This window comes from Carex rostrata, chromosome 32, assembly GCF_964058835.1.
Source record: "Carex rostrata chromosome 32, lpCarRost1.2, whole genome shotgun sequence".
Taxonomy (NCBI): Eukaryota; Viridiplantae; Streptophyta; class Magnoliopsida; order Poales; family Cyperaceae; genus Carex; species Carex rostrata.
In genome coordinates, this window is record NC_135949.1 from 4,468,297 (window position 1) to 4,496,019 (window position 27,723).

The 27,723-nt window shown below is 33.5% G+C and overlaps 3 protein-coding genes across 3 annotated transcripts in view; 1 reads left to right on the top strand and 2 right to left on the bottom strand.

Annotated features, from left to right (window-relative positions):
* LOC144548125 (uncharacterized) overlaps positions 1 to 27,723 on the bottom strand; it is an 80,164-nt gene that overhangs the window by 7,842 nt on the left and 44,599 nt on the right. The window lies entirely within an intron of this gene.
* LOC144548090 (wall-associated receptor kinase 17-like) lies at positions 5,216 to 8,174 on the top strand. Its single transcript, XM_078296769.1, has 3 exons — positions 5,216 to 6,328; positions 6,458 to 6,616; positions 7,425 to 8,174. Exons 1-3 carry the CDS (start codon positions 5,413 to 5,415, stop codon positions 7,712 to 7,714), a joined length of 1,365 nt encoding a protein of 454 aa, XP_078152895.1. The 5' UTR covers positions 5,216 to 5,412; the 3' UTR covers positions 7,715 to 8,174.
* Positions 20,910 to 24,080, bottom strand: LOC144548124 (wall-associated receptor kinase 3-like). The gene is made up of 2 exons (XM_078296815.1): positions 23,963 to 24,080; positions 20,910 to 22,330 (listed from the first exon to the last, which is right to left on the bottom strand). The coding sequence occupies exons 1-2, from the start codon at positions 24,027 to 24,029 to the stop codon at positions 21,108 to 21,110; spliced, it is 1,290 nt and encodes a 429-aa protein (XP_078152941.1). The 5' UTR covers positions 24,030 to 24,080; the 3' UTR covers positions 20,910 to 21,107.

A 27,723-nucleotide genomic window follows, 5' to 3' on the forward strand; every position in this document is an offset into this window, starting at 1 on the left:
AACGTATTTAAATGGTTGGGATATTTCATAAAGTCACGCAAAGTTTGAGATATCTGAGAGGATACGAATTCTTTGCGCAGGGGGGTCGGAGACGAAACTTCTTTCGTCTTTTCGAGCGTAAGGGGGAAAACGGAGGAAAGAAATGTTTCGCTGACTTAGATATTGTATAGAGTAGCGGTTATATTTTTAATTAAATTTAAACTCCTACATTTAAAATAAATATATTTGATCAAACAGATTATTTTGTTAGAGGGTTCAGATTCAATTCGAATTTAGATCAATTAATCGCAGCCGTTGCAGAATAAGGATACTCAACATAAATTAACATACATAATATAGGAGAAGAGATATATAAAATATTAACCCTTTTTTATGTTCAAATTTTAAAGACAGACAAATTTTTTTTGGTAAATACAACCTTACTCATAATAGATGAAAACGATCAAATACGCTCACCAATCATTTACAGGCTAAAAAAGATCAAATACCAATTTTTTTTTTTTGAAATTTCATAAACGACAACAATACCAAAATTTGTTTTTTTATTTTTTATATTTTTTAGATTCTGGCTACAGCCTTTAAGAAAAGCATTAAATCAAAAAGTAATAAACGTGAATGCAAATGTTGTTATTAATAAATCAAACAAACTTGTTTAGTGAAAACTTACGTAAGAAATTAAAATATAATTAAGAATGATTTTTTTACCCGGGTTGTTATTAATTGTTTTCCTTACAAAGGCTAAATTTTATTTTTAATTTTTAATAAAGGATAAAATAAGTATTTTATAATGATCTTTAATAGAAAAGACAACAAAATGAGTAAATTTATGAGTTTGGTACATAATTTCAAATTTTCAAAGAGATATGTACATAAAATTTTCTAATTTAATTAAAAATATGATTTTGATTATAAAAAAATTATTTGGTAAATTCTGCAAGATGGAAAAAATCAAATTATTAAAATGATAATTATTACGCATAACGAGTACTAACTTAGCAATCAACCTGTTACCTGTAACTCTGGTTTGTTCTAATAATGCTTCCTTCACGGATCCATCGGCTCCAGCTCCAGTACCTGCACACCCAATGAATTGAAAATAAACTATTTAAACCGTTAAAACTATTTTTAGTTTGACTTGGTGGGATTATAATAATAAGTACTAATAAACCGGAATAATTAGAACTTGAGCTCGACGACTAGTGAGACCGGAGTGACGCGGTCAGGTTAGATTGTCGGGGAGTCTGTTGAGGTGTGCTCTTGACGGTAAGGACTAAGGAGAGAGATATACCCTCGGAGACCAGATCTTGACGCCGATCGAACCAACCTTTCCAGTCACTATTATCTCGTTAGTTCCTATCATCTCTATCTTCTCAATTATGCTCATGTATTTCGTTCTGTGGGGCATGTTTACAAACAGGTGGCAGGCGACAGATAGAGGGCCACAAAGTGTTATCAGAGAACTGTTACATTCAGCCCTGATGATGCCAAAGCTCGAGTAAGTGTTCAATTCTTGGATTCTTAGATTCTTGGATTATGACATTCCAAGTAAATTAATTGTTTCAAAATCCGGTTTTTTCCGGTTCTGACCTGTAAACAACATTCTATCATTTGAGCAATGCAATTAGATGTTGCTCTGGCTGAGGCATGATCATATCTTGGAAAGGCAAGAAATCATCTCAAGTTAATTAAATTAAGAATGTTATAATTTATGACTTGCATCTGAGCCCATAGGTTTGGTTAGAAAATGGGTGTTTAAAATTGGAAGATGAATATATAATCAGTTGTATTTGATTTTAGGATGAATTAATATAAATAGAAGGTACTGGTATTGGATATGTCTGGTACCATGTCCTTGTATTTGACATTACAAAATGAAAACAAAAGAATTAGAAACAATTCATCTTTAAAGTATGTAAAGTTACTTCACTTTATTATGTAACTGGTTTATATATATATATATAGTGATGATTATTGAAATTACTTTAGTAGAAATTGGTACCAACAGAAACATGATTTACTTTCATAGAAATAATGCGGCACATTTTCAAGGAGCACTGGTACCAACAGTTCATGTCATTTACTTGGACCCAATTGGATCTGGGTGAGGTATGTCGTTTCTCAAATATCATGTGGGCTTTATAACAAACAAACAAATGACCATTATCCAAATTTGGATGAAGAAGTATAAATTGTATTACATTTTGCATTATCACAAACATGTAGACTTTATAAATTGCAATTTTCATAAATAGCAATATATTGTATATGATATTTTGTTAAATAATTGTGTAATTTATTAAATAGTCATTGTTAGACAACCACGTACGTAAGAACTTTCTACATTTGTTAATACACTTTAAGAGGACACAGATTCTGGAAATGATATAGCTCATATGATTTGTTATAGAGAATTTGAAATATAGAATCCGGAGTCCACGAAATATTGACTTTGACTTGTAGGCAACTAGTGACTTGACTTTGGCTTTTCTTTGTAGTAGTACTCACGTTGTGGACCTGTAGTTTTAAGTGGACAGAAAATGCTAGTTTTCAATTCACCCATCTACTAACATTTGACCATCTGGTAATAAAACAACTGATAGCTGATAGCTTACTGTATATATTTTGTTGGTTGTGTAGATGTTGATGAATGTCGATCAGTATACAGATGTGAACCCCTGTATTAGATGTGGTTTCAGATGTCAGCACAGAGGGAAGTTTCAGATGTGGTTGCCATTCAGGAATGACTGGTGATGGAAGAAAAGACGGAAGCGGTTGCAAGAAGACATTTCCGCTTGGTTTTGTTTTGGATATGCAACACTTATCTTTCCATAAAATATTCTTAAATAATGAATACAGAAAGTATATGAGTGAGGCTATGGTACTATGCATGGTGCGGATTGGATTGTTCTGTACTATAGATCAATATCTTTAATTTCAAAGTTCAAATAGTCAATCTGAACTATTCAAAACGTTATTCATACAAAAATGTACTCGCAGATTAAATTTCAAAATTTTTTAAATTTTATTTACTATTTTTTTAGATAGGTATAAAATCACTAATTTTGAATGGTTTAAACTTTTTAGATCAAGTGATTTTCAACCTATCTATGAATATAGTAAATATTTCTAAAAAATATAAAATTTGATCTACATGTACATATTCATATAGAGATCATATTGAACTATCCAGATTGATTCTTTGGACTTTGAAAACGGAAATATTGATCCATTATACGGACCAAATCTGTGCTATGTATAGTACCATAGACTCACTCAAATTTTTTTTGACATAATCATATACTAAGTTCACGTTCAAATTTAATTATGACTGAAGAACATTTAAACAATGAAGACACAACAATATAAATCCTAAATATGTAAAATAGATAATCTCGTACTCAAAATATATATGACATATATAATCATATGAAAAATATGAAAAATATGGTCTCCGCTAATTTTGGTCCAAAATAATTGAACATACTTTCGAATTAAATACAACACTAGGGCCCTGTTCGGCAGCTTACTATTCATCGTGGGAAAAAAAATTCACTCAGAGCCAAGTTATTTTTCCCATGATGAACAGTAAAAATTAGTTCAAAATTATTGATTCCCATTCCCATTCTCATTCCTTAGCAGGCCGTCGAACAGGGCCTAGATGTGTAAGGTGCATTTCAGAATTGCCTCAGAAAATCCAGACTGTTGTGCCGCTGAAATTGCATAGCAAAATGCTAAGTGCGTATCCTCTGAGATATCTCAGTTTTTGTGTGTAGGGGTGTCAATGGGTACGGTACGGATCAGGTGGAAACATTTTCATACCCATACCTATTAAAATTGACCTTACCCATACCCTACCCATACCCATTAAAAATTGATCTTACCCTACCCTACCCTTACCCATTAATATTATCGGATAACGAAACGGTAGCGGGTGAATAACGGATAATACTAGTATAATAATTAGTTTTATTGTATTTTACAAATTAAACATCAAAAACTCATTCATTTTAACACATATATAATAGCATTTCTAATAAAAAAAATAAAACAAATGTGCAATCCAACTAAATTATTTTTTATAAAGAATAAAAATTCAAAAACACGAATATACATTTAAGTGAGTTGGAAATTGAATTGAATATACATTTAAGTGGGTTGGAAATTGAATTGAATATATATTTGGATTTTATAATTACCCTATAGGGTAACGGGTACGAAATAGTCATTACCCATACCCTTACCCATTTATTTAACGAAAAAAAATTCTTACCCATACCCATACCCAATAAGCTGACGAAAAAAAAACTTATCCATACCTGCCTTATCGAATACGATACGGGTTGGGTAAACGGCTAAAAAGGTACCATTGACACCCCTATTTGTGTGACCGACGTGTACAGTTCCTAATCGAGGATAACGGAGAAGCAGTATTATTTGTGCGTTGTGCTTCGTGCAGAACGTATTTAAACGGTTGAGATTGTCGAACAAAACACTCAAAGTTTGAGAACAAGCCTAGTTGATACTTAATCAGAAAATGAACAAACAAATGACCATTATCCAAATTAGGATACGGTGAAGTATAAATTGTATTACATTTTGCATTATCATTTTTTATACTCAAACATGTAGACTTTATAAATTGCAATTTTCATAAATACCAATTGTATATGATATTTTGTTAACTAATTCTGTAATTTATTAAATAGTCATTGTTAGACAACCACGTAAGAACTTTCTACATTTGTTAATACACTTTAAGAGGACACAGATTCTGGAAATGATAAAGCTCATATGATTAATTTGTTATATAGAATCCGGAGTCCATGAAATATTGACTTTGACTTGTAGGCAACTATTTTTTGGAAATTCTGGCATATAGCCCGTTTCATATAGAAACCTAGTGACTTTGACTTGTAGGCAACTAGTGACTTGACTTGGCTTTTCTTTGTAGTAGTGCTCACGTTGTGAACCTAAGTGGACAGAAATGCTAGAGTTTTCAATTCACCCATCTACTAACATTAATTTGACCAGCTGGTGAGGCTAAGTTGAGCAATCAAAGTTCTCTCATTTAAAGTAGTCCATTTTTGTGTGGAAAAAATAGCCAGTTAGACTTAGACCATTGACGAGGACCATTCAGCCAAGACTAATTCTCACTTCTAATTTGTGCACAAACAAATTATCTCCTCTATATATGTGAAGCAAAAATATAAAATAAATTAGTTACATATAAGAAAAATTAAGAGACCACAAACCATACTGAAATTGACTCCAAAGTCAACAAATCAAAGAAAGGAAATGCAAAGTACATAAAGTTCCAAACATGTTGTCTTCCTTGTTTCCATATATGCAGTGAGTAGATGTATTACATTGAATTCTTAAGCAAAAGCATCTAATTTCCTCCAGAAATCAACCATGCCCTTAAAGAACCACCTCTTCCTACTACTATTGTTCATACTAACATCCATACCACTTTATTCATCCTCATACATCAATCCTTCTTTACCGAATGCTGATGGTTCCATCCCCCTAACATGTAGCTCCGTTCCATACCCATTTGGCACTGTTGGCATCGCCTTACCAGGCTTCGAGATAGGCTGCCCCGAGGAGCTGGATCCCTTGCTTTCTCCTCCCTTCTTGTCCATTTCCAACGAACCCTACATTATTCAAGAAATATCATTACAAGGCTACATAAATATCTTTGCGGGACCGATTTATACAAGGTGTTTAGGTGCCAATGGTATATGGATGGAATCTAAAGGATCCGGATGGATTAACTTAGATGAAACTCCTTTTGCATTATCTTACCAATACAATATTCTCACCGTTGTTGGCTGCAACAATTTAGTCTCGATAAGAAGACAAGAAGAAATTCAGACAGCGATTCGGGGCTGTGCCACCTTTTGTGGCACTCATGATACTTCCTTAGGCGACTCTTGCTCTGGCCTAGGTTGTTGCCAAGCTGCTCTTCCAGGCACTCTAAAAAGCTTTGATCTTGAAGTTACTCGATTCAGCATATCGAATTTAACTGCAAATTTTATCAACTGCAGTGCAGCATTTTTTGCTCAAAGAGATGATTTAAAACAAAACCAGAGCGGGTTTCTCTTTCATGACTTCAATTTTTCAGATCCACAGTCCTATGACGATTACATCATACAATTGGATTGGGCAATCGGAAACAAGTCATGTGAAGCTTCTATTAGGAGCGACATTGGTTCCTTCGCATGCAAAAAAAATAGTCACTGCTATAACTCACCGTCGATGGTTGGGTATCTGTGCAACTGTAGTCAAGGATATGAAGGAAATCCCTATGCCCAAGAAGGTTGCACAGGTATAATACATAATTTTGCAGCACAAGCAAATTAACATTGCTTGAAACAGCATATAATAATTCTGACAAAATGGTTTTTACTTTGCTTTTCTCTGATAGCTTATTGTATATATTTTGTTGGTTCTGTAGATATTGATGAATGTCAGTATACGGATGTGAACCCCTGTATTAGATACTGTATCAACACAGAGGGAAGTTTCACATGTGGTTGCCCTTCAGGAATGACTGGTGATGGAAGAAAAGACGGAAGCGGTTGCAAGAAACCATTTCCGCTTGGTTTCGTTTTGGGTATGCAATTCTTATCTTTCCATAAAATATTCTTAAATAATGAATACAGAAAGTATATGAGTGAGGCTATGGTACTATGCATGGTGCGGATTGGTCCGTACTATGGATCAATATATCTTTAATTTCAAAGTTCAAATAGTCAATCTGAACTGTTCAACACATTATTCATACAAAAATGTACTCCCAGATTAAATTTCAAAATTTTTAAAATTTTATTTACTAATTTTTTAGATAGGTATAAAATAACTAATTTTGAATGGTCTAAACTTTTTAGATCAAGTGATTTTCTACCTATCTAAGAATATAGTAAATATTTCTAAAAAATGTAAAATTTGATCTACATGTACATATTCATATAGAGATCATATTGAACTGTCCAGATTGATTCTTTGGTCTTTGAAAATGGAAATATTGATCCATTATACAGACCAAATCTGTGCTATGTATAGTACCGTAGACTTAGAGTGGGAAAAATGGCACGCCGGAGCCGGCTCCGTCACGGAACGGCACGTGAGTCATGGTGTGATTCGCATTCCGTGACCATCCCTCAATATTTTGGTCACGGTGCGGCATGGCACATATCACTGTTTACTTGGTCACGACACGACACGGCACGAGACCAAAGTCACAACACGGCACAGCACGTTTTTTCCACTCTACATAGACTTACTCAAATTTTTTTGTAATAATCGTAAGTTTAACAAATTTTAATTTCAATAACTCAAGTAATTGATCAATTGAATTAGTTTATATAGAAAAAAAGTAATTGATTGATCAGTTGAACTAATATTCATTTAATTATTTGCAGGACTTAGTATTTGTATTGTTATCCTATTTCTTTCCAGCTCCTTGGTGTATTGGGCCTATCAAAGACGAAGACAAATCACTACAATCAAGGAGAAATATTTTCGGCAATATGGAGGTCATTTGTTGCTTGAGAAGATGAAATCTGAGCAGGGATTTTCATTTAGAATATTCAAAGAACAAGAACTGAAAGAGGCTACCGACCACTTCAACTCAAAGAATGTGGTAGGAGAAGGAGGAAATGGTACAGTATACAGAGGTACCATTAATAACAAAGAGGTAGCTATAAAATAATGCAAGACAATCAATGAGAGGCAAAAAAAAGAATTTGGTAAAGAGATTCTCATCCTTTCCCAAATTAACCATAAAAATATAGTAAGAATCCTCGGTTGTTGTCTTGAATTGGAAATCCCAGTCTTAGTTTACGAGTTCATTTCCAAAGGAACTCTATTTGACCTCCTCCATGGGGAGAATGCCACGTGCATCCCGTTAAACAATCGTTTAAGGATTGCTCAAGAGACTGCAGAAGCACTAGCTTATTTGCACTCATGGGCATCCCCTTCCATTGTTCACCGTGATGTGAAAACCTCCAATATACTTTTGGATGAGAATTTTGTGGCCAAGGTGTCTGATTTTGGTGCTTCGGTTTTGGCACCAACGGGGGATGATGAAGAATTTGTGACACATGTGCAAGGTACCCGTGGTTACTTAGACCCAGAGTACGTGCAGACTGGCCAACTCACTATAAAAAGTGACGTGTATAGCTTTGGTGCGGTTCTCATAGAACTTCTCACCAGAAAGAAGGCCTTCTACATGGAAGGGTTGGAGTACTGTAGCCTCGCAGCAGAATATTTGTATGCTATGAAGGACAACAGAGCTGAGGAGATATTGGATGATCACATCACATCATTCATGAGTATGGATGGAGAGAACATGGGACTTATTAAACGAGTGATGGAGCTAGCGAGAACATGCTTGCTCATGGAAGGGGAGAGGAGACCTGATATGAGACAAGTTGCTGCCATGCTTCACACAGCAATAAAAGACATGGAGGGTCCTACACAAGAGATTGCTGAATGCTCAATTACCAGTGAGTTGGAGATGCCTGACTTCAGCGAGTTGGAGATGCCCGACTTCAGTACATAGCAAATGTTTTTTTTTTTAATTTTAGTACTGTATTGGCAATTTTGTGGTTTTTCTTACTTATATGACTAGGATGGCTATTTTGATATTACTGTTGAAACTTCGGTTACATAATGAACATTATAAAAGGATAAAAGCTAATATGAGATATGTCTAGGTTATTTTGGGAAAATGTTGGTTATATAATGAAGGCTGGAAACAAACCTAGCCGTTTCTTTCGGTGACCTGAACAAAATATAAAATAATTTAGGTAAGACCTTCTGAAATACCATAATATAAAATATGAGAGAATAAGCATCCAAGTTTTATCTCAAATGAACCAAGCTGTAATAGAATAGTAAATTAAGTTGAGACACCACACATTCCTCCTTTCTCCATTGAACTCCTTTTCTTCTACTCTTTTGTAGTCTTTATTTTCGACACAACATCCTCTCCTCTCTCGGTTTTATCTTCTCAAGCGGAGAGGAGAATGAGAGAGGGGCGGAACTAGAGTCGAGCGGAGCCGATCGAAGCCGGAAGTGCAGTATCGTCGAAACTCGGAGCGTAGAGTCTATTTCTTTATAGGAGTGCAACGGTTAGTAGGTTCGATCGTCGTCAGAGCGCGGCAGTGATCGAAAAAGTGGATCTGGTCGTTGAGCGAGATAGCATTAGAGTGATCAACATCTCAATTGGAGCGCAATAGTGATTAGATCCGGTCGTTGTCGGAGCGCGGCGGGGTTGAAGAAGGATCCGGTCATGAAGTGAGATGAAGATTAAGGTGTTAGAGTGTTGAAGAGATAATTAGAATATTAGAGTAATTTAGATGATTTTATGAGAATAAAATAAGTAGATTTAATAAATACGGTCATTTGATCAATTGTAAATATGTTTTTTTATTAATGAAATTCTTAGTAAGCATTTAAAGCCACTAACCTACAAAAAAAAAATAATAATAAGTTGATGCAACAAAGAGTCTGGCACCTATGATAAAAGCGTAAATGCTGAAATACTGAATTCAGTCACAAACATGCATGCATGCTTTTGTTGGCATGAGATCCACAAATCAAAATGGACGGTTTTGAATAAAATATTTTAAAAGATCCCACATAATATATTACTAGCTTTAATAAGATTTGCTTGATCAGAAGGGCTCAATGGGAAAAAATAAATTTTGACAATGAGTAGTTAACATTAGGGGTAAATAAAAAAATGTCAACAGAGTTGAGGGATTTATTAGATATAATAATAAAGAATTCAATGATAAATAGAAACCTGAAGAAGTTTTCAGAGATAAATAAGAAATTAACTCTTTTTTATAATAGTACAAAATAATATTTATTATTATTATTATTATTAATAATATTATTATTATTATATACCTCAATACACATAACCCCTAGATAAATGTATATGTTATTTTTTCTTATCTTTAAAATATAATAAAAGATATCGAGTAATTTTTAGAAAATAAATTATAATTAAAATTGAGTTACCCGGATTGTGCGAAGCACTGTCCTTAAGCGAATTCCGTCTCTACCGTGCAAGATTTGGAATCACAACCAAGATAATCCGGGATAGTCAACTTCTTGGGACACGACCGTGGAAGTGACAGATGACAACTCCTTGATACCTAGCAATTTACCGAATAATATTATTGTAGTAGTGAATTGAAAATCTAGAGGAATAATATGAATTGGTTGAGATGATACGGAAAGACTGTATTTCTTTTTTCTGTTTCAGCATGCATCCCCTAAGAATGTGAAGGACTTATATTTAGGTCAAAAACGTTTTTGCATGAATTAGGGAAGAGAAAGAGACAGACAAAACTACCATATGCCTTGAATACCAAAATAGGAAATGCATATGCATGATTGCTGTAAATATATTTACTATTAAAGAGTAATAAATATGAAATCAATTGTCACTAACAGAAATGATTTACCATTAAAGAAATATATCTCAGTTTTAATTTCAAATCTTCATATCAACGGAAATAATTAATACGTATGACAGCTAGTCAATCAATTGGAGATAATATGCAAACATATTAACTTGAAATTTTGAGTTTTAATGTTTAAATTCCAACAATCCCCCACAAAACTCAAAATATAAGAATATGAAATGATTGAAATTTATAGAACTAAATTGCTGGATATCTATTGCGCATCGATGAAGTAGTTTACAAATTTTGAACTTCATCTAGTATTGATAGCTTAATATTTGGAGGAAACAGAGAGAAATATGTCTTGAACTCGTTCCTTTGTTCCACAATATGGAGATTCTCATCACAGTGAGCGCATTAAATGGCCTTACGCAAATACCTTGGATTTTTCATGAGAGTCTTGAAGGCTTACCCATGCCTCGCACCGTGGTCGTATACAGACACTCTCATATAGGTGAGTTACCTACCAAGGATATGTGTAGAGACATATCCTGCGGAAATTACCGCCTCGGTTCTCATTAAGAGCTAATATGCTCATCCTACCATCTACATAAAGCACACTCACCATAGGGATGGGGTTGGAGTCGATACTCCAAAAAAAAATGTGTACTCTTTTGGTCAACTTATCGGTTTGTTATTACCCATTGAATCTCTTTCAAGGGATCGCCTATCAGAGATTGGGTTGCCACCGCAAGAAGACCCATTATGGGCATAATCCCATCCCCCTCGATGAATTTTGGACTTTTGTCCTATTTAATCCTTTAGTAAAGCAATCAGCAAGATTGTTTTCTGGTCTTACATGTTGAATAGTAACAATTTCATTTTTTATATTTTGTTTAATTAATTTTTGTCTTCTTTTTATATGTCTGTTTAACTTTGAATTTATTAACTTTTTCTTGCAAAATTCAATAGCAGCTCTAGAATCACAATTAATTAATATAGATGGAATTGGTTGAGGTATTAAAGGTATATCAGATAATAATTCTTTGAATAATTATTTTTGTACCTGCGGTACAGTATCCTCACTGTACCCGTGCTACAGTACCCGGACTTAAAAAAATAATGTGTTATGGTCCCCACTAATTATATTATGTCCACTAATTATTATTCTAAAAATATATTATATAGTCTCAATTAATTATTATTCTAAAATCCTAGCAGTACTCTTTCTCTATGGTCCCCACTAATTATATGGTTCCCCTTTCAAAGTCCCGGCACTAATTCCGCGTCAACATTTCTCTAACAAAAATAGTTAATCTCATAAAAATAAATACTTCAGTGCATAGATATAAATACTTTATGTGTCTAAATATTAATACTTTCTGTGTCATATGTAAAAAATACTTATATATTTATACCTTCGTAGATGTAAATACCTAGAAGATAAGATATTAGCACTTAAAAAAGTAAGATGTTAATATTTTGATGCGAAACTTGTTATTATAATCTCTTTTTGAGTTCCCCAATCATTCCCGCATCAACTTTCCTTTAATAAACATAGTTGACCTTATAGGTATAAATACTTCAGTGTATAAGTATAAATACTTTCAATATTTAGATATTAATACTTTCAGTGTCATATGTAAAAAATACTTGCAAAGGTATAAATACTTGTATAGCGAGGTATAAACACTTGCGTGACGACGAGCCTGAAAGTATGTCATCGATCATGGATCTCATTTGGAAGAGAAAATTGCATAAATATTAATACTTTAAAAAAAATTCAAATTGTGGAGTTTTTGTAGTTCTCATAGGAAGTTCCTTGTTCAGACCGTGGGTATCGCACTAAAAGGCACGATACCGGTGTATGTAGCGGCACATAATAACATTAGTCAGGTCCTTGTTCAGACACAACGATCAGCAGTAGGGAAATTGGGTCAAGAAAAATACTAGAAAAACCGTACCTACAGTAGGTAGAAGTGCAACTTGGAGGTACCAGTAACGGTGAAGTTCTTTAGGTTACTTTCATAAGTTAAATTAGGATAATTTGTTGCTTTCATAGGTTAAATTATTGAATAGAGCAAATCAAGCAATAATTACAATGAAGATTGTTTTTTTACTTGTTCTCATTTTGGTTTTTTATGGTACGTAATTAATTAGTTTTATTTCATATATATGTTGTTAATTATTACAGCTAGCTAGCTAGCTAGAACTTTATATTATTATTAGTTTTTGTTTTCCATAAATTTAATTAGGTCCAACACCAACAGTAAATGCGTGTGATGAAATGGAGATGTATTTGCCATTATATTGCACTGATCAGAGATAGTGCAATTTCAGAATGGATTGCACTCCCAAATTGTGCCAACAAAAATGTGGTGAATAAAGTTTCGGAAGCCGCATCAAAAGCTGATGTCAAGACAACAAATGTTATTGCCTCTATGACTGCTAGCAGATCGATGAATATATATATATATATATAGAGAGAGAGAGAGAGATGGGCGATGGTGCATTGCAATGCATGGAGGGGTTTGTGCATTGGACTATAAATCTAAAATTCAAAATCCAAATGGTCGATCCAAACCGTTCATCTTGTTCTCCATATTAATATGTGCTTGGAGACCAAATTTTACATTTTTCTGAATTTTTTTACTATTTATTAAGTATTTTACAAAATTGTTGATCCAACGGTGGCTGCTGATTTTACTGTTTTGTTAAGCCACCGTTGGATCAACAATTTTGTAAAATACTTAATGAATAGTAAAAAAATTCAGAAAAATGTAAAATTTGGTCTCCAAGCACATGGAGAACAAGATGAACGGTTTGGATCGGTCATTTGAACTTTGAATTTTAGATTTATGGTCCAATGCACAAACCCCTCCATGCATTGCAATGCACCATATGTTGGGTTTTCGTGAACGGTTCAAACCCATTTAATTAGCTTAAGCTGCGGAAAGAGTAAAACAAAAATTTTTACATCTAACTTAAGCTACGGATTAAATGAATCAAGAAGATTCGTTTAATCCTATTTACAGATCTACTCCATAATTGATTTTCTAAAGCATTAAATCTATTTACAAATTAAATAGATTAATACAACAATTTATACCTTAATTCCAAATCTCAGTTGGAATGCAGACCGAGCGAGTAGAGCCTCACCAGGGATGGAATCGACTCGCAGTATCACACGTGTGATACCTCTATAGGTTATCCACCAGGACTAACCGGAGAGCGATTTACTTCTTCTGCCAGAAATACCGTAAACCGCGGAATTCTGTAGAAACACTATTCACCGAAACGGAGAAAGAGAGAAAAACCGATTAACGAAGTAATCAGATTAACACGTGAAATAGATGGTCTTTCTCTCTACCCCTACCCCTCTATTTATAGACTTTTGAGGAGGTTTGCAAAAGACCAAAATACCCCTCAAAACAAATCTATTTACCAAAAACCCTTAACACCTCATCCTTTTATCATGTGAAATGACCAAAATACCCTTGCCACCTTTCATGACACATGTCAAGCCAAGGGAAGTCGGCACCAAGGTAAAAAGACCAAAATACCCTTGGTCCAATAAGGCATGAATAGTGTTGGGCTTTGATTTTGGGCTTTGACTTTGGGCTTTTAATTTTAATTAAGGCTTTGATTATTTTGGGCTTTTAAATCCATAAATCAAACCCATAATTAACAAATTAAAATCCAAACCAAATATATATAATTGTCATATACAATTATATTTCTTTTCGGTTGTTGTTCGGTAACTTTTATACAACGTAACGTTTACGTTTATAAATTAACCGTTGTTTCTGCTTGTCATTCTAAATGACATTTATAATTTAATTATATCATATATAATTAATTATAACCATCTTATCATTGATCATAACCAATTTATAATCAATCAAAATAAGATTCTCCGATTAACTCCTATATGGTGTGACCCAATAGGATCTGTGTTATGTTGGTAAATAGAGTTAAAACCTTTTTAACTTCTATAATCATGGGTGGCGTCTGGCAACACATCATGACCATCCAATTACACAGATGATGCTGTACTGTACAATATCACGATCCAGTAAACAATTTACTTGTGTCTGTTCTTCTGCCTCATAGCTATCAGATCAGTTTCAAGGTAGATGTGTGTCATCCTTGCTAACTGTATCTTTTCTTGATCTTGAGTAGATTATCAAATATAATTACTCTTGTAATTATACCGCATGCAGATAATCTAACTCTATCAAGGGGCCCAGTGATGCTATAACTCGTATAGAGATACGAGGGACAAGTAGTATTCTTGGTAGACTATCACTTCCTCAGCTAAGCTATATATATCGAAGTGCTACCGTTATGACTGCTTTTTACGGACAGTGTTAGATAACACTCACACATATATATTTCTTAGTGGGAACGATAAATACCTCATACCTTAGAACTTTGACACTGAATGAAAAACATAAATGACACGAACACAATTCTATTTAATGTTTCATTCGGGGTCTTGTCAAATACCATGTTCCTAGAACATGTATCTATGTGATTAAAATGACATCTCGTGTCAAATGGTTTGTAAAACTTAACCATCTTTTAATCCACATACTAACCTTATAGCGGTAATTAGTGTTCCTGCTAATTACCTTGGTTAGTGACCTTTTAAGATTAAGAGTATATATCATCTATATTATGGAGTTTCACAATTTCAGTCATGAACTCGAAATGATCCATAAATGCAATAATACTCAAGGCAACAAAATGATATATAAACATTCAATTCATGAACAAAGCTTTTATGATTAATTATTGTATTATTGACTTCTAGATTATTACAAACTAACAATATAGCCCATCTCTATATATATATATGTATGCACGCATATATAATGTAATTATTCATATTGATCCGTGGATTGATTTAGTACTGCATTTTATATAATTAATTTGTACGTATTACTAAATTTTGATTATATTAATTTGGTTGTTAGTCATTAAAGGAAACTAATAAATTTGTGTGTATTTTCTAGCATTGTTAACTATATATTGAAATAAAATTAAAGTATTAATTAATTTTATTTGTTGATTTGCTTCTCCCTCTGTTTATTATCTATGTCATTATTTTATATATGTGGCAACTGCATGTTGTCATAAATGTTCTGTTTACCATAAAAGAAATTTGCGGGATTAATTATATTAAAACTAAACATAAAATTTATGACACCAAATATATAAAATAACGACATAGATAATAAACAGAGGGAGAAGCAAATCAACAAATAAAATTAATTAATACTTTAATTTTATTTCAATATATAGTTAACAATGCTAGAAAATACACACAAATTTATTAGTTTTCATTAATGACTAACTGCCAAATTAATATAATCAAAATTTAGTAATACGTACAAATTAATTATATAAAATGCAGTACTGAATCGATCCATGGATCAATCTGAATAATTACATTATATATGCGTGCATACACACACATACACACACACACACATATATATATATATTCATCAATCTACTAGTAGTCATACAGGCAATAACATTTGTTGTCTTGACATCGACTTTTGATGCGGCTTCCGAAACTTTGTTCACCACATTTTTGTTGGCGCAATTTGGGAATGCAATCCATTCTGAAATTGCACCGTCCCTGATCAGTGCAATATAATGGCAAATACATCTCCATTTCATCACATGCATTTACTATTAGTGTTGGACCTAATTAAACTTATTTTATTGGAAAACAAAAATAATAATAATATATAGTTCCAGCTAGCTAGCTAGCTGTAATAATTAACAACATATATATGGAATGAAACTAATTAATTACGTACCGGAAAAAACCAAAACGAGAACAAGTAGAAAAACAATCTTCATTGTAATTAGTGCTTGCTTTGCTCTATTCAATAATTGTTTCACTCGGTGATGTCCCGTAGGGCAGTAGCCCGTTCAGCAGCCCCACCTATTTAAGCGGCAGCTTCGTCTTCTCCTGGCACACCGTGTCCCCATAGTACACCTCCTTCAACTGAACCTCCTCCGTTTAGGTTCTCCAAGGGGAATCTAGGGGGACAAGCAGTTCTAATTCCACAACTTACTATCTAATGCATGCACCACACTAAAAGCATAGGGCTTATCTTTTATTGGACCACCTCGCTCATCTCAAAAGATATGGAACAGCACCTCATCATCTTCCTGAGTTTGAACATATATTTATAGTGTTCTCTTTTTTCTAAATAAAGTTTTCGTGCTTTGTCACCTATAATCTTTATATGCGCGCCTCCATAGATATTAATGAATTGTCAGACCAATATATAATTATAAAACAACAAGTTAAGTTAAATTTGACCATTTAATTATCTACTAAAAATAAAATTACTTAAATAATCCTGCGAATTCTAGTCCATTAATAAATTAGAAAATGGCCGTTCTAGGTATTCCTCAAATTCTTATCTCCAAGAAAAAAAAAAAGGCAGTTTGGTCCGAAATTTTTATTTAATATAACAAATATAAAATTTCCAAGTCTCACATGTTTTGAATAAAATTTCAAATCTGCCAATTCTAGTAAATAATTTATCGGAAATAAGCCCTATGTATGGTAAATTATTCAACAAATTTAAAATCCTATTTCTGGTATGATTTTTTATTTTAATTAAATAGAAGATGTTATATTTTTTATTTTAATTAAATAGAAGATGTTATGCCTTTGATAAAAAATACGTAATATTAAATTTTTTGGAGGGATACATGAAACTCCCCCTTTTATGTATTGACCACGTGCCATCAACACGTATTTTTGTTGAGTATTTTTTTTATAAATACGTGTCATTTTTTTTTTAATATTCAAAGTCACCTCACAATTTTTTGTTAAAAATACAAAGGCTCTTATCAATACGTGTTAAATTTATTAAAAAATTGGACGAAGAATTTATAAACAAGTGTTTCAAATATAAAGGCTCTTACCTTTTTTTTTTTTATTTCAAACCCGTAGGCCTTCATTAATTGAAAAGTAAAGAAACATTCAAAAGCTTATGAAGATGTCATATTCTGTACGTGCAAAAATCATATCAACTTTTATTTCAATCATATTAATTATGTATTTTGTGTCATCCCTTCAAAAGCTTTTACTCCACAATATTTTTCATTCCTATTTATAACACCTCTGACTCACTTTACAGTTGGCAAGATAACTTTACAGTTGGCAATTGGCATGCGCAACAAACTTCTTTTGTTTTTGTTATTTGTGGCATTCAATTATGATATAAAATTATTCAAAATGCTCAGTATATTAATGTTTCCATCAAGTAGAGTATAGTAGCGTAGGATATCGCATTGACTGTAATACATGCATTTAAGGAATCTGTACTTACACGACAGCTACCCCTTTTGTACTTGAATGCATATCAGCTGATGTAACATAATCTTATATATATATATATATATTGCGTGCTATCTTCTACAGCTGCTATCTTCACTTCTTTTAACCTATATATATATACTACGCGCTATCGACACCTAGCTAGTTAAGTGAACTTTTTTAATATAAATTAAGTTATATGGATTGGTGTAGGTATGCAGAAGCATATTGCTCCAGTACTATGCAGTTATTAATCATTTGCAAACTGCATATCGCATTTTAAAACATTGATTATATATACCTTAAATACTACATAGATTTATGCATGCTTAGCTAAGCACACACAAATCTTTGTTACTCGGTACCTTTTGTTTGTAGGTTTGCATCTACTCATCATTAATTTATCCTTTAGTACTGCATTAACTTTACTGAATTACCATAGATAAAAATAGCGTGCAGATTTATCGATGGGACATGTAATTTTTCTATAGATTCATCTCTAATTAACAGCATAACCTTACTATATATAATTTTTTTTTTAATGTAAGAAGTACGTACTGCATGTTTTTGAACATCAATAAAAATTAATCTCTTGTAAAGCACCATCCAGTTTACATATTATGTGTGCTTTGAGATTCGTGCAAACGTATTTCAACGGTTGGGATATTTTGGTGAAGAAAGAGCAAGCCATGTCAGGTTAGGTCGATTATTTTGGTGCCAGACAAGTCAAAATAAAATAGGGCAAATGGGAAGCTAAGTAGCCAACAGCCCAACACAATACATGAACACTATTGAATTATTAATGTGGGCTTCTCTGAGCTAATACTGGGCTAGCTGCTCTCAGTAGGCTCCATCACTTACCTTTCAGATTTAAAAGAGTAATTGTGTACCTCAAATTAATAGGGAATCGGTACATATAGTGGTTTGCATGAAATGTTACAATGTATTCAACATTATAAGTTATATATTTTGCTACTTCTACAGTGCCTAAAAAATTCAAAATCTTGCAAAGACTTGGAGTAGATTTTGTCGTAGTAGTCACAACATATCTTTGTCTGGACAATTTTAAAGTAATTAATATAACTATATTTACCAACAACAACATCCTGCTTTTAAATTTTTAATAATTATATAAAAACATATAAAGATAAAGAATAACTTTTTTTTTAAACGAGTGAAAAGGTTATCTTTTTATTTCACCCAAAAACACTGCATTAACAAAATCATTACTATTTTTTGGTATAGTTTTAGAGTACTTCCATGTCCTTCTATTTTGTTTTGGGCAATGACCTTTTTTATTTATTTTCTTTCTTCTGCCCCTCAGGTCCTCACCTCCTAAAAAATTATGGAAGAATCAGTGGTTCACAAGGAGACGCTACAAAGAAAAGCCAAGTCAAGTCATTACCTACAAGTCAAAGTAAACCTCCCATGTACTTTATAACAAATCATTAATAACTCTATTATTGTTCTTTGTGCATTGGGAATGAATGAAAGTGAACTTCTTAAACACTTGTTTTTTCCAAATCCAACGGTGAATATGATGAATGTCAGGTATAAAGATTTGATTTTGAGTAGCAAAGATCTTGGCCCGAAAGTGCTGAAACATTACATGAAAATGTTCAAATCTGAACACATAATTTTTTGACTGAAAAAACATAAAAATCGATGTTCCTATTTTTCTTGGTTCCGGGTATGATTAGGGGAAAAATGAGACCAAAGATTTACGGAAACTGTACTCAATATATAAATGAATGATTTAGCAGAAAGAAAAGTACTCAATAGATGAATGGTTGGGTAGGGTGCACTAATGGATCATGCCCAGCTAACCCCCATCTGCTTGATATCATTTTACTTTACAATCAGATTCCAAACTTACAGATAATCACCGGGATGTCAGTTCAAACAATTTGTGTAAATATACCATGTCTAATTGGAAAGAAAAAAAAAATATGGTTCAAGCAATTTAATTTTAGCAAAAAAAAACCCATGAGAATCCCATGCCACCAATAAGGAGGAGAGAAAAGTTTTCAGTCAACTAATCCAACCAAAATAATATTGCAATCGTTATAATTGTAGAACTACAAGCGTGCTGAAAAGTTGCATTAACCTGAGGTAAACGGAAAATATATCAACCAATATGTTTTTATGTTGTTGGTGCTCCTTTTACAAAAGTTGTAGGCATCATTAACTAACTTTATTGTTTGTGGATTGCACGTCATCTATTTATTATTGTATTATTATCTTTGTTACTTTGAGGACCAACATTTTGGTTTTACTGCATTTATATATTGTATAAAATTGTAGCATTTCTATCCCCTTGATTAAAACCACAGGTCCGCAAATTTCTGTCTCATGAACTCCGGATTCTCCATTTCAATTGTTATCATGTACTTTATAACAAATCATTAACAACGGAATATATACAAAGCCCTTATTTTATATAAGATCTCAAATTTTGCAATGTTTTCTAATTTCATGAAGACTTGTATTTGAAAGAAATCTGTTTGGTTTGCCATTCGACTCATTTCAACCTGGTGACTTCTCATCTTACTAATATGACCAATTTGAAGATGTTTTCTTCAGTCTACAATGAGCGTTTGTCTGGTAATCTTTTTGTTCAATGTACCAGTCGCTCACTGGAACAGAATTCTAGCATGCATGTTATGGTTGAGAACTCCTTGTTGACATTTCAATTAATTTTAAGAAAGGTAACAGAAATATCAGTCAGCCATCATACTATAAATGTACTCCTGTGATGCTTAAAGAATTATGAATCATTTATCCAATTGTTTGAATTGATAGTACTAAGAGATACGAGGTTTAAAGATTTAAGAATTTACCTTATAAATACATCCTGGGAAACAATGTTTGAACCGATTATGGTTCTCCCTTCCATGTTTTGTCTTACTATTATATGGTTTTACCAAATTTTTCTCGTGTAAAACAGAAAGTTTGCATTGAATCTGGCATAAGTTTTTAGTCTCAACACCCATATTATTTGATTGAATAGTGAAAGCAAGTCTGAGTACTATAAATTGGATATTGCGGTGTTAAGGTCCAAGCCTGAATTACTACAGATCCACCACAGGAACTTAAAAAATTATATAAAGTTTCATAGGTGCACCGCAGAATATAAAGTTTGAAAATTATTCAATGTCAGTATTCAAATTACAACAGCTAAAAACACACACCAATAGTAATACACAAACAAAAAAAATCAAAATTTAAAAATATTACATAATTTTTATAGAATATAAGAATAGATAAAGAACTACAAGTATCAAGGAATAACTCACAATAAAACTAAAATCTGATAATCACTCACATTATTATATCGAACGGGGATCATTTACTGAGAGGAATTTAGATGATGACTCTAGCTGTTGTTCAAACCTACATTGCAAGGTTGAATCAATTCCCACAATGTAGTCAGGTAGCATAAACTGCCTCTCCTCCAAACTTTGAGACGTCCAAGGATGTTCTTGTTGTTGGTTGGATCGCCACAAGACCTCGAGCCGTACCTCCACTTCCTTCATTGTTGGTCTCTCTTCTCCTTTCATTCTCAGGCACATTTGTGCAATTTTGGCGACGGCTTCGAGTTCTGTTACATGCCCCTCATTCACAATTTTGGGATCCAGAATCTCAAAGAGGAGGTTCTCATTCATCGAAGAACTAAAATATGCAACGAGACTACCATCTTGAAACTTCCTTGAGGAGAATAATGGTTTTTCTTTTGTTAGCAATTCAGCTAGAATGACACCAAAGCTATAGACATCACTTTTCTGGGTTAAGCGGCCGGTGTAATAGTACTCAGGGTCCAAATATCCATGAGTCCCTTGGATATCTGTAGTTACACCGGTTTGATCTATTTGGACAGATCTTGAGGCTCCAAAATCTGACACTTTTGCTGTGAAATAATCATCCAGTAGAATGTTTGATGATTTTATGTCTCTGTGAAAAACTGATATAGAGGCAGATGAGTGCAGATAGGAAATTGCCCCTGCAGCCTCAAGAGCAATTCTTAACCGATGCCTCCATGTCAAGGAACAATGTTCCTCTACATGGAGATGATTAAAAAGTGTTCCATTCGAAATGAACTCATAAGCGAGCAATGGGACTTCGGTCTCTAGGCAACATCCATAGAGTTTCACAATGTTCCTATGGTTGACTTGTGAGAGAATAACCACTTCATTTATGAACTGATCGATTTCGGCCGGATCAACAATTTTGGACCTTTTGATAGCCACAACACGTTGATCCAACAAAATTCCTTTATAAACTTCTCCATGACCTCCTCGACCAATAATGAGTGCATTATCGAATCCGTTCGTTGCCTTTTCCAACTCATGTAATCTAAGAATTCTCATATTTTGTGTTGCATCTTCATGGGAAGCAATTAGTTGTTGGAGAAGCAACCCCCGATTTTGAACAAAGAACTTATGTTTTAACTTTTCCTGTTTTCTCTTTTCAAACAATTTGACACGCTTGACTATCGCAAAATATGATAAAAGCATGACGATGGCAAGAATTAATCCGAGCGTTATTGTGATACCTGCATACATAAATAAAGTATGATATAAGAAAAAAGTAAGAAAGTTATTTTGCAACGTGTTTTACAACATGAAGAGTTACATAACATTTTCCTACGAGTTTCCGAACTTCTAGTTATTTTCTAATTATATAACTCACTCAATCCAAAATGAAAAAGATTGGAAGGAGAACAAAGTCGTGCTCAATCAAGAATTGCTGGAATTGGCGTTGCTTGTACTAGAATTCCATACCGTAATTGGAAAATGAGTTTGCAGGTGTTATCTACAGAGAATCCTTTCATTCGAGTGCAATATTCATACCCAGTCCCAGTCCCTTGGTACCTTACAACACTGAAATCTCTCCAGGATTAAGAGCATCTCCAACGGTGATTGTTTATGCTGATGTGTCAATTGCTGGGTTGTATGACTATTGCTTATTTAGCAATTATTGGAAAGAATTGCTTAATAAGAAATCATTTTCTAAAGATGAGTTGACCAAATAATGTTTAATTCTTATTGGCTAAGTATTTAATTCTCAATTGTTTGGTTGATTGTACCAATGTAAGAGTGGATTGCTTAATTTCTAAATTTTTTATAATTGTTATTTAGCAATTAATTTCAATTCCTGGATTGGAGATGCTCTAAGTAGGTATGTAATGTATTACGCTACTAGTCATCTAGTTTTGATTTATACCATCCAATAGTGCATAACGAAAAAACTCTTTCCTCGCACTACAGAAATACAATGATGTACGTACATCACAAAAAAAATATACATATATATTGTATGCTTAGAAATGATTTGGGGCCGGTAAGTTAGATTTGGTGAATGTACAAACGATTTGTATGTTACTTCACACGCTGTGCTACCTTAGGAAAAAAAACCCGACAGTGGAACTAAAAGATATCATTTTCTCATGCAAAGTTAGAGTTGTTTGTTTCCTTTGACTCAACATAATTTTGTTTTACACATCTATTGTTGTATTTAATTCGAAAGTGTGTTCAATTATTTTGGACCAAAATTAGCGGAGACCATATTTTTCATATTTTTTATATGATTATATATGTCATATATATTTTGAATACGAGATTATCTATTTTACATATTTAGGATTTATATTGTTGTGTCTTCATTGTTTAAATGTTCTTCAGTCATAATTAAATTTGAACGTGAACTTAGTATATGATTATGTCAAAAAAAAATTGAGTAAGTCTATGGTACTATACATAGCACAGATTTGGTCCGGATCAATATTTCCGTTTTCGAAGTCCAGCGAATAAATCCGGACAGTTCAATATGATCTCTATATTAATATGTACATGTAGATCAAATTTTACATTTTTTAGAAATATTTACCTTAGATAGGTAGAAAATCACTTGATCTAAAAAGTCTAGACCATTCAAAATTAGTGATTTTATACCTATCTAAAAAATTAGTAAATAAAATTTTAAAAATTTTGAAATTTAATCTGCGAGTACATTTTTGTATGAATAACGTGTTGAACAGTTCAGATTGACTATTTGAACTTTGAAATTAAAGATATTGATCCATAGTATGGACCAATCCGCACCATGCATAGTACCATAGCCTCACTCATATACTTTCTGTATTCATTATTTAAGAATATTTTATGGAAAGATAAGAATTGCATACCCAAAACGAAACCAAGCGGAAATGTCTTCTTGCAACCGCTTCCGTCTTTTCTTCCATCACCAGTCATTCCTGAAGGGCAAGCACATGCGAAACTTCCCTCTGTGTTGATACAGTGTCCAATACAGGGGTTCACATCTGTATACTGACATTCATCAATATCTACAGAACCAACAAAATATATACAATAAGTTATCAGAGAAAAGCGAAGTAATTAAAAACCATTTTGTCAGAATTATTATATGCTGTTTCAAGCAATGTTAATATGCTTGTGCTGCAAAATTATGTATTATACCTGTGCAACCTTCTTGGGCATAGGGATTTCCTTCAAATCCTTGCCTACAGTTGCACAGATACCCAACCATTGACGGTGAGTTATAGCAGTAACTATTTTTTTGGCATGCGGAGGAACCATTACCAATGTCGTCACATGACTTGTTTCCGATTGCCCAATCCGATTGTATGATGTTATCCTCATAGGAAAGTGGATCTGAAAAATTGAAGTCATGAAAGAGAAACTCGCTCTGATTTGATTTGAAATCATCTCTTTGAGCAAAAAATGCTGCACTGCAGTTCATAAAATTTGCACTTGAATTCGATACGTTGAATCGAGTAACTTCAAGATCAAAGCTTTTTAGAGTGCCTGGAAGAGTAGCTTGGCAACAACCTAGGCCAGAGCAAGAGTCGCCTAAGGAAGTATCCTGAGTGCCACAAAAGGTGACACAGCCACGAATCGCTGTCTGAATTTCTCCTTGTCTTCTTATCGAGACTAAATTGTTGCAGCCAACAACGGTGAGAATATTGTATTGGTAAGATAATGCAAAAGGAGTTTCATCTAAGTTAATCGATCCGGATCCTTTAGATTCTGTCCATTTACCATTGGCACCTAAACACCTTGTATAAATCGGTCCCACAAAGATCTTTACGTAGCCTTGTAATGATATTTCTTGAATAGTGTAGGGTTCATTGGAAATGGACAAGAAGGGAGGGGAAAGCAAGGGGTCCATCTCCTCGGGGCAGCCTATCTCGAAGCCTGATAAGGCGGTGCCGACAGTGCCAAATGGGTATGGAACGGCGCTACATGTTAGGTGGATGGAACGATCAGCATTTGGTAAAGAAGGATTGATGTATGAGGATGAATAAAGTGGCATGGATGTTACTATGAACAATAGTAGTAGGAAGAGGTGGTTCTTTAAGGGCATGGCTGATTTCTGGAGGAAAGTAGATGCTTTTGCATAAGAATTTAATGTAATACATCTACTCACTGCATACATGGAAACAAGCAAGACAACATGGTTGGAACTCTTTCTGGCTAAATGGTCCTCGTCAATGGTCCAAGTCAAGTCACTAGTTACCTACAAGTCAAATTTCTCATTTCATTCCCAATAAATCTGAAAGCAAAAACTAGGCAATAAATAATATAAATAAAGTTAATATAAAAAATGAAGAACTAATATATGCAAAGAAATTAGTTTAATGTAAGATTCTTTGGGTTCTATGAATGAGTTATTCTCAGTAGAAGCCCTAAACACCCATTTTCTAACCAAACCTATGGGCTCAGATGCAAGTCATAAATTACAACATTCCTAATTTAATTAACTTGATATGATTTCTTACCTTTCCAAGATATGAACATGCCTCAGCCGGAGCAAATACATCTAATTGCATTGCTCGAATGATAGAATGTTGTTTACAGGTCAGAACTGAAAAAAAACCAGATTTTGAAACAATTAATTTACTTGGATCAGATCACGTCACAATCCAAGAATTTAACAATTGAACACTTACTCCAGCTTTGGCATCATCAGGGCTGAGTGTAACAGTTCTCTGTAACACTTTGTGGCCCTCTGTCTGTCGCCTGCCACCTGTTTGTAAAAATGCCCCAGAGAAGGAAATACATGAGCATAATTGAGAAGGTAGAGATGAGAGGATCAGAGGAACTAACAAGATTATAGTGACTGGAAACCGAAATTTTTATTAATAGGAAATAAATTGAATAAATATCGATATTAGATAATGGTTTTGATTTTTTTTGAGATATAAGAAAAACGTGATAGACTATCACGGCCTCTGGCCGTGATGAAGTATCACAGTCAAAATTAGTGATAATTAATCCCTCGTTCCTTCTAACTGAACTGCACATGAAAAAAAATCAGAAAAAACTCAGGCCGTAATACCCGGCAAGAGATTTTCAAAAAAAAAAAAAAATGCGGGCCCTCATGAAATATCACGGCCAGAGTTTCAGATTTTCCAAAAAATAACACAAAATATGAGATATCTCATAGGATGCGAATTCTCTCGAATGGGTTAATCTCCACGCATTCAAAATGGGTCAGCAAAATTTTCATGAAAATGTCAGCAAAATTTTTTAATCTCCATACATTCAAAATGGGTCAATAAAGTCGCAAGAGCTTATAGAATGGGTCAACAAAATCAGACTTTGAACCACAGCGAATTTTCTCGAATGGGTTAAATGACTTAAATCTCCACGCATCTACAAATCAGACTATCAGTCTAGATAGAAAAAATAAATAAATAAATAAAAGATCTAGCCATGATACTCCATCACGGCCTACATTTTTTATTTATTTTTAAATCTCTGGCCGTTATGGAATATCACGGCCTGGGTTTTTTCTGAAATTTTCCCTAAGCAGTTCAGTTAGAAGGAATGAGGAATTAATTAGCGCTAATCCTGACTGTGATACTCTATCACCGCCTCTGACCATGTACGATAGTCTATCACGTTTTTCCTATATCTCGAAAAAAATAAAAACCATTCTCTAGTATTAATATTTATTTAATTTATTTTCTATTAGTAAAAATTTCGGAACTAGCCAGGTTGGTTGGATCGGCGTCAAAATCTGGTCTCCGAGGGTATATCTCTCTCTCTCCTTACCCTGGAGAGCACACCTCAACATACTCCCCGACAAATCTTGGGCTGAGTTGATGTAGTTATCTAAACTTGAGAAGATACGTTAAATGTAGGTTTATCTAATCTAAATTTTAGGCTGAGTTGTAAGCCCTTGAATGTCATATCAACAGAGGATTTTGGGTTTCACAAAGAGTACATAATTTGTGTTTTTGTTCCAAAGAGTGATACTTAGAGCAAATAAGGCCTCACAAGCATAGTAGGAATAATCCGCCGATACCGATCCAGATTGGTATCGGCCTACCCTGATCCGATCCTGAGCCGATTCTCACGTAGCAAAGCATAAAGAAAAAAGAAAAAAAATATTCCGATCTTGAGTCGATCCTGAGCCGATACCGATCCGATATCCCAATCCCGTATCGGTATCGGCTGGGACCTATCCGGATCCCGATACCGATAATTCCTACTATGCTCAAAAGCCCAAAAAGATGTCTCATTTAAGCCCAATCTAAAGCATGTCCGTCCAACTGGTCTAAAATAAATCCTATGTGGCAACATTTCACAGAAAAAAAAGAAAAAGATAATGATTGTTCCAATAAAATTAACTTTGTATCTGTTTATTACCTTAAATAATAGAAGATAAAATGCAGACCTAGGTTGCATTTCTGCTAGGTTTCGAGTTTCTTTCATCTGCGTGCTACCTTTTGAATTTTATTTTATTTTAAAATTTTATACATAATAAAATCGGGAGATAAATAGTTTAAAATTATTTTGTTAAAATATTTATTTATGGGCCAAGGTAATTATTAGCAAAGGGAGTTTATATTTGTTTTTAAAAAAATTGGATATTTGATTATGTAAAATAGTTATTGGTGTGTATATTTTTAATTTGCTT

What these genes read in the sequence shown, in the direction of transcription:
- LOC144548124 (XM_078296815.1), bottom strand. Translation starts at nt 24,029, where the DNA reads ATGACTGGTGATGGAAGAAAAGACGGAAGCGGTTGCAAGAAGACATTT. An exon ending in TCCGCTTGGTTTCGTTTTGG is followed by an intron (nt 22,331 to 23,962) that starts GTATGCAATTCT and finishes TTATGTATGCAG; the next exon opens with GTATCACAATAACGCTCGGA.
- LOC144548090 (XM_078296769.1), top strand. Translation starts at nt 5,413, where the DNA reads ATGCCCTTAAAGAACCACCTCTTCCTACTACTATTGTTCATACTAACA. An exon ending in TGCCCAAGAAGGTTGCACAG is followed by an intron (nt 6,329 to 6,457) that starts GTATAATACATA and finishes TTGGTTCTGTAG; the next exon opens with ATATTGATGAATGTCAGTAT. An exon ending in TCCGCTTGGTTTCGTTTTGG is followed by an intron (nt 6,617 to 7,424) that starts GTATGCAATTCT and finishes AATTATTTGCAG; the next exon opens with GACTTAGTATTTGTATTGTT.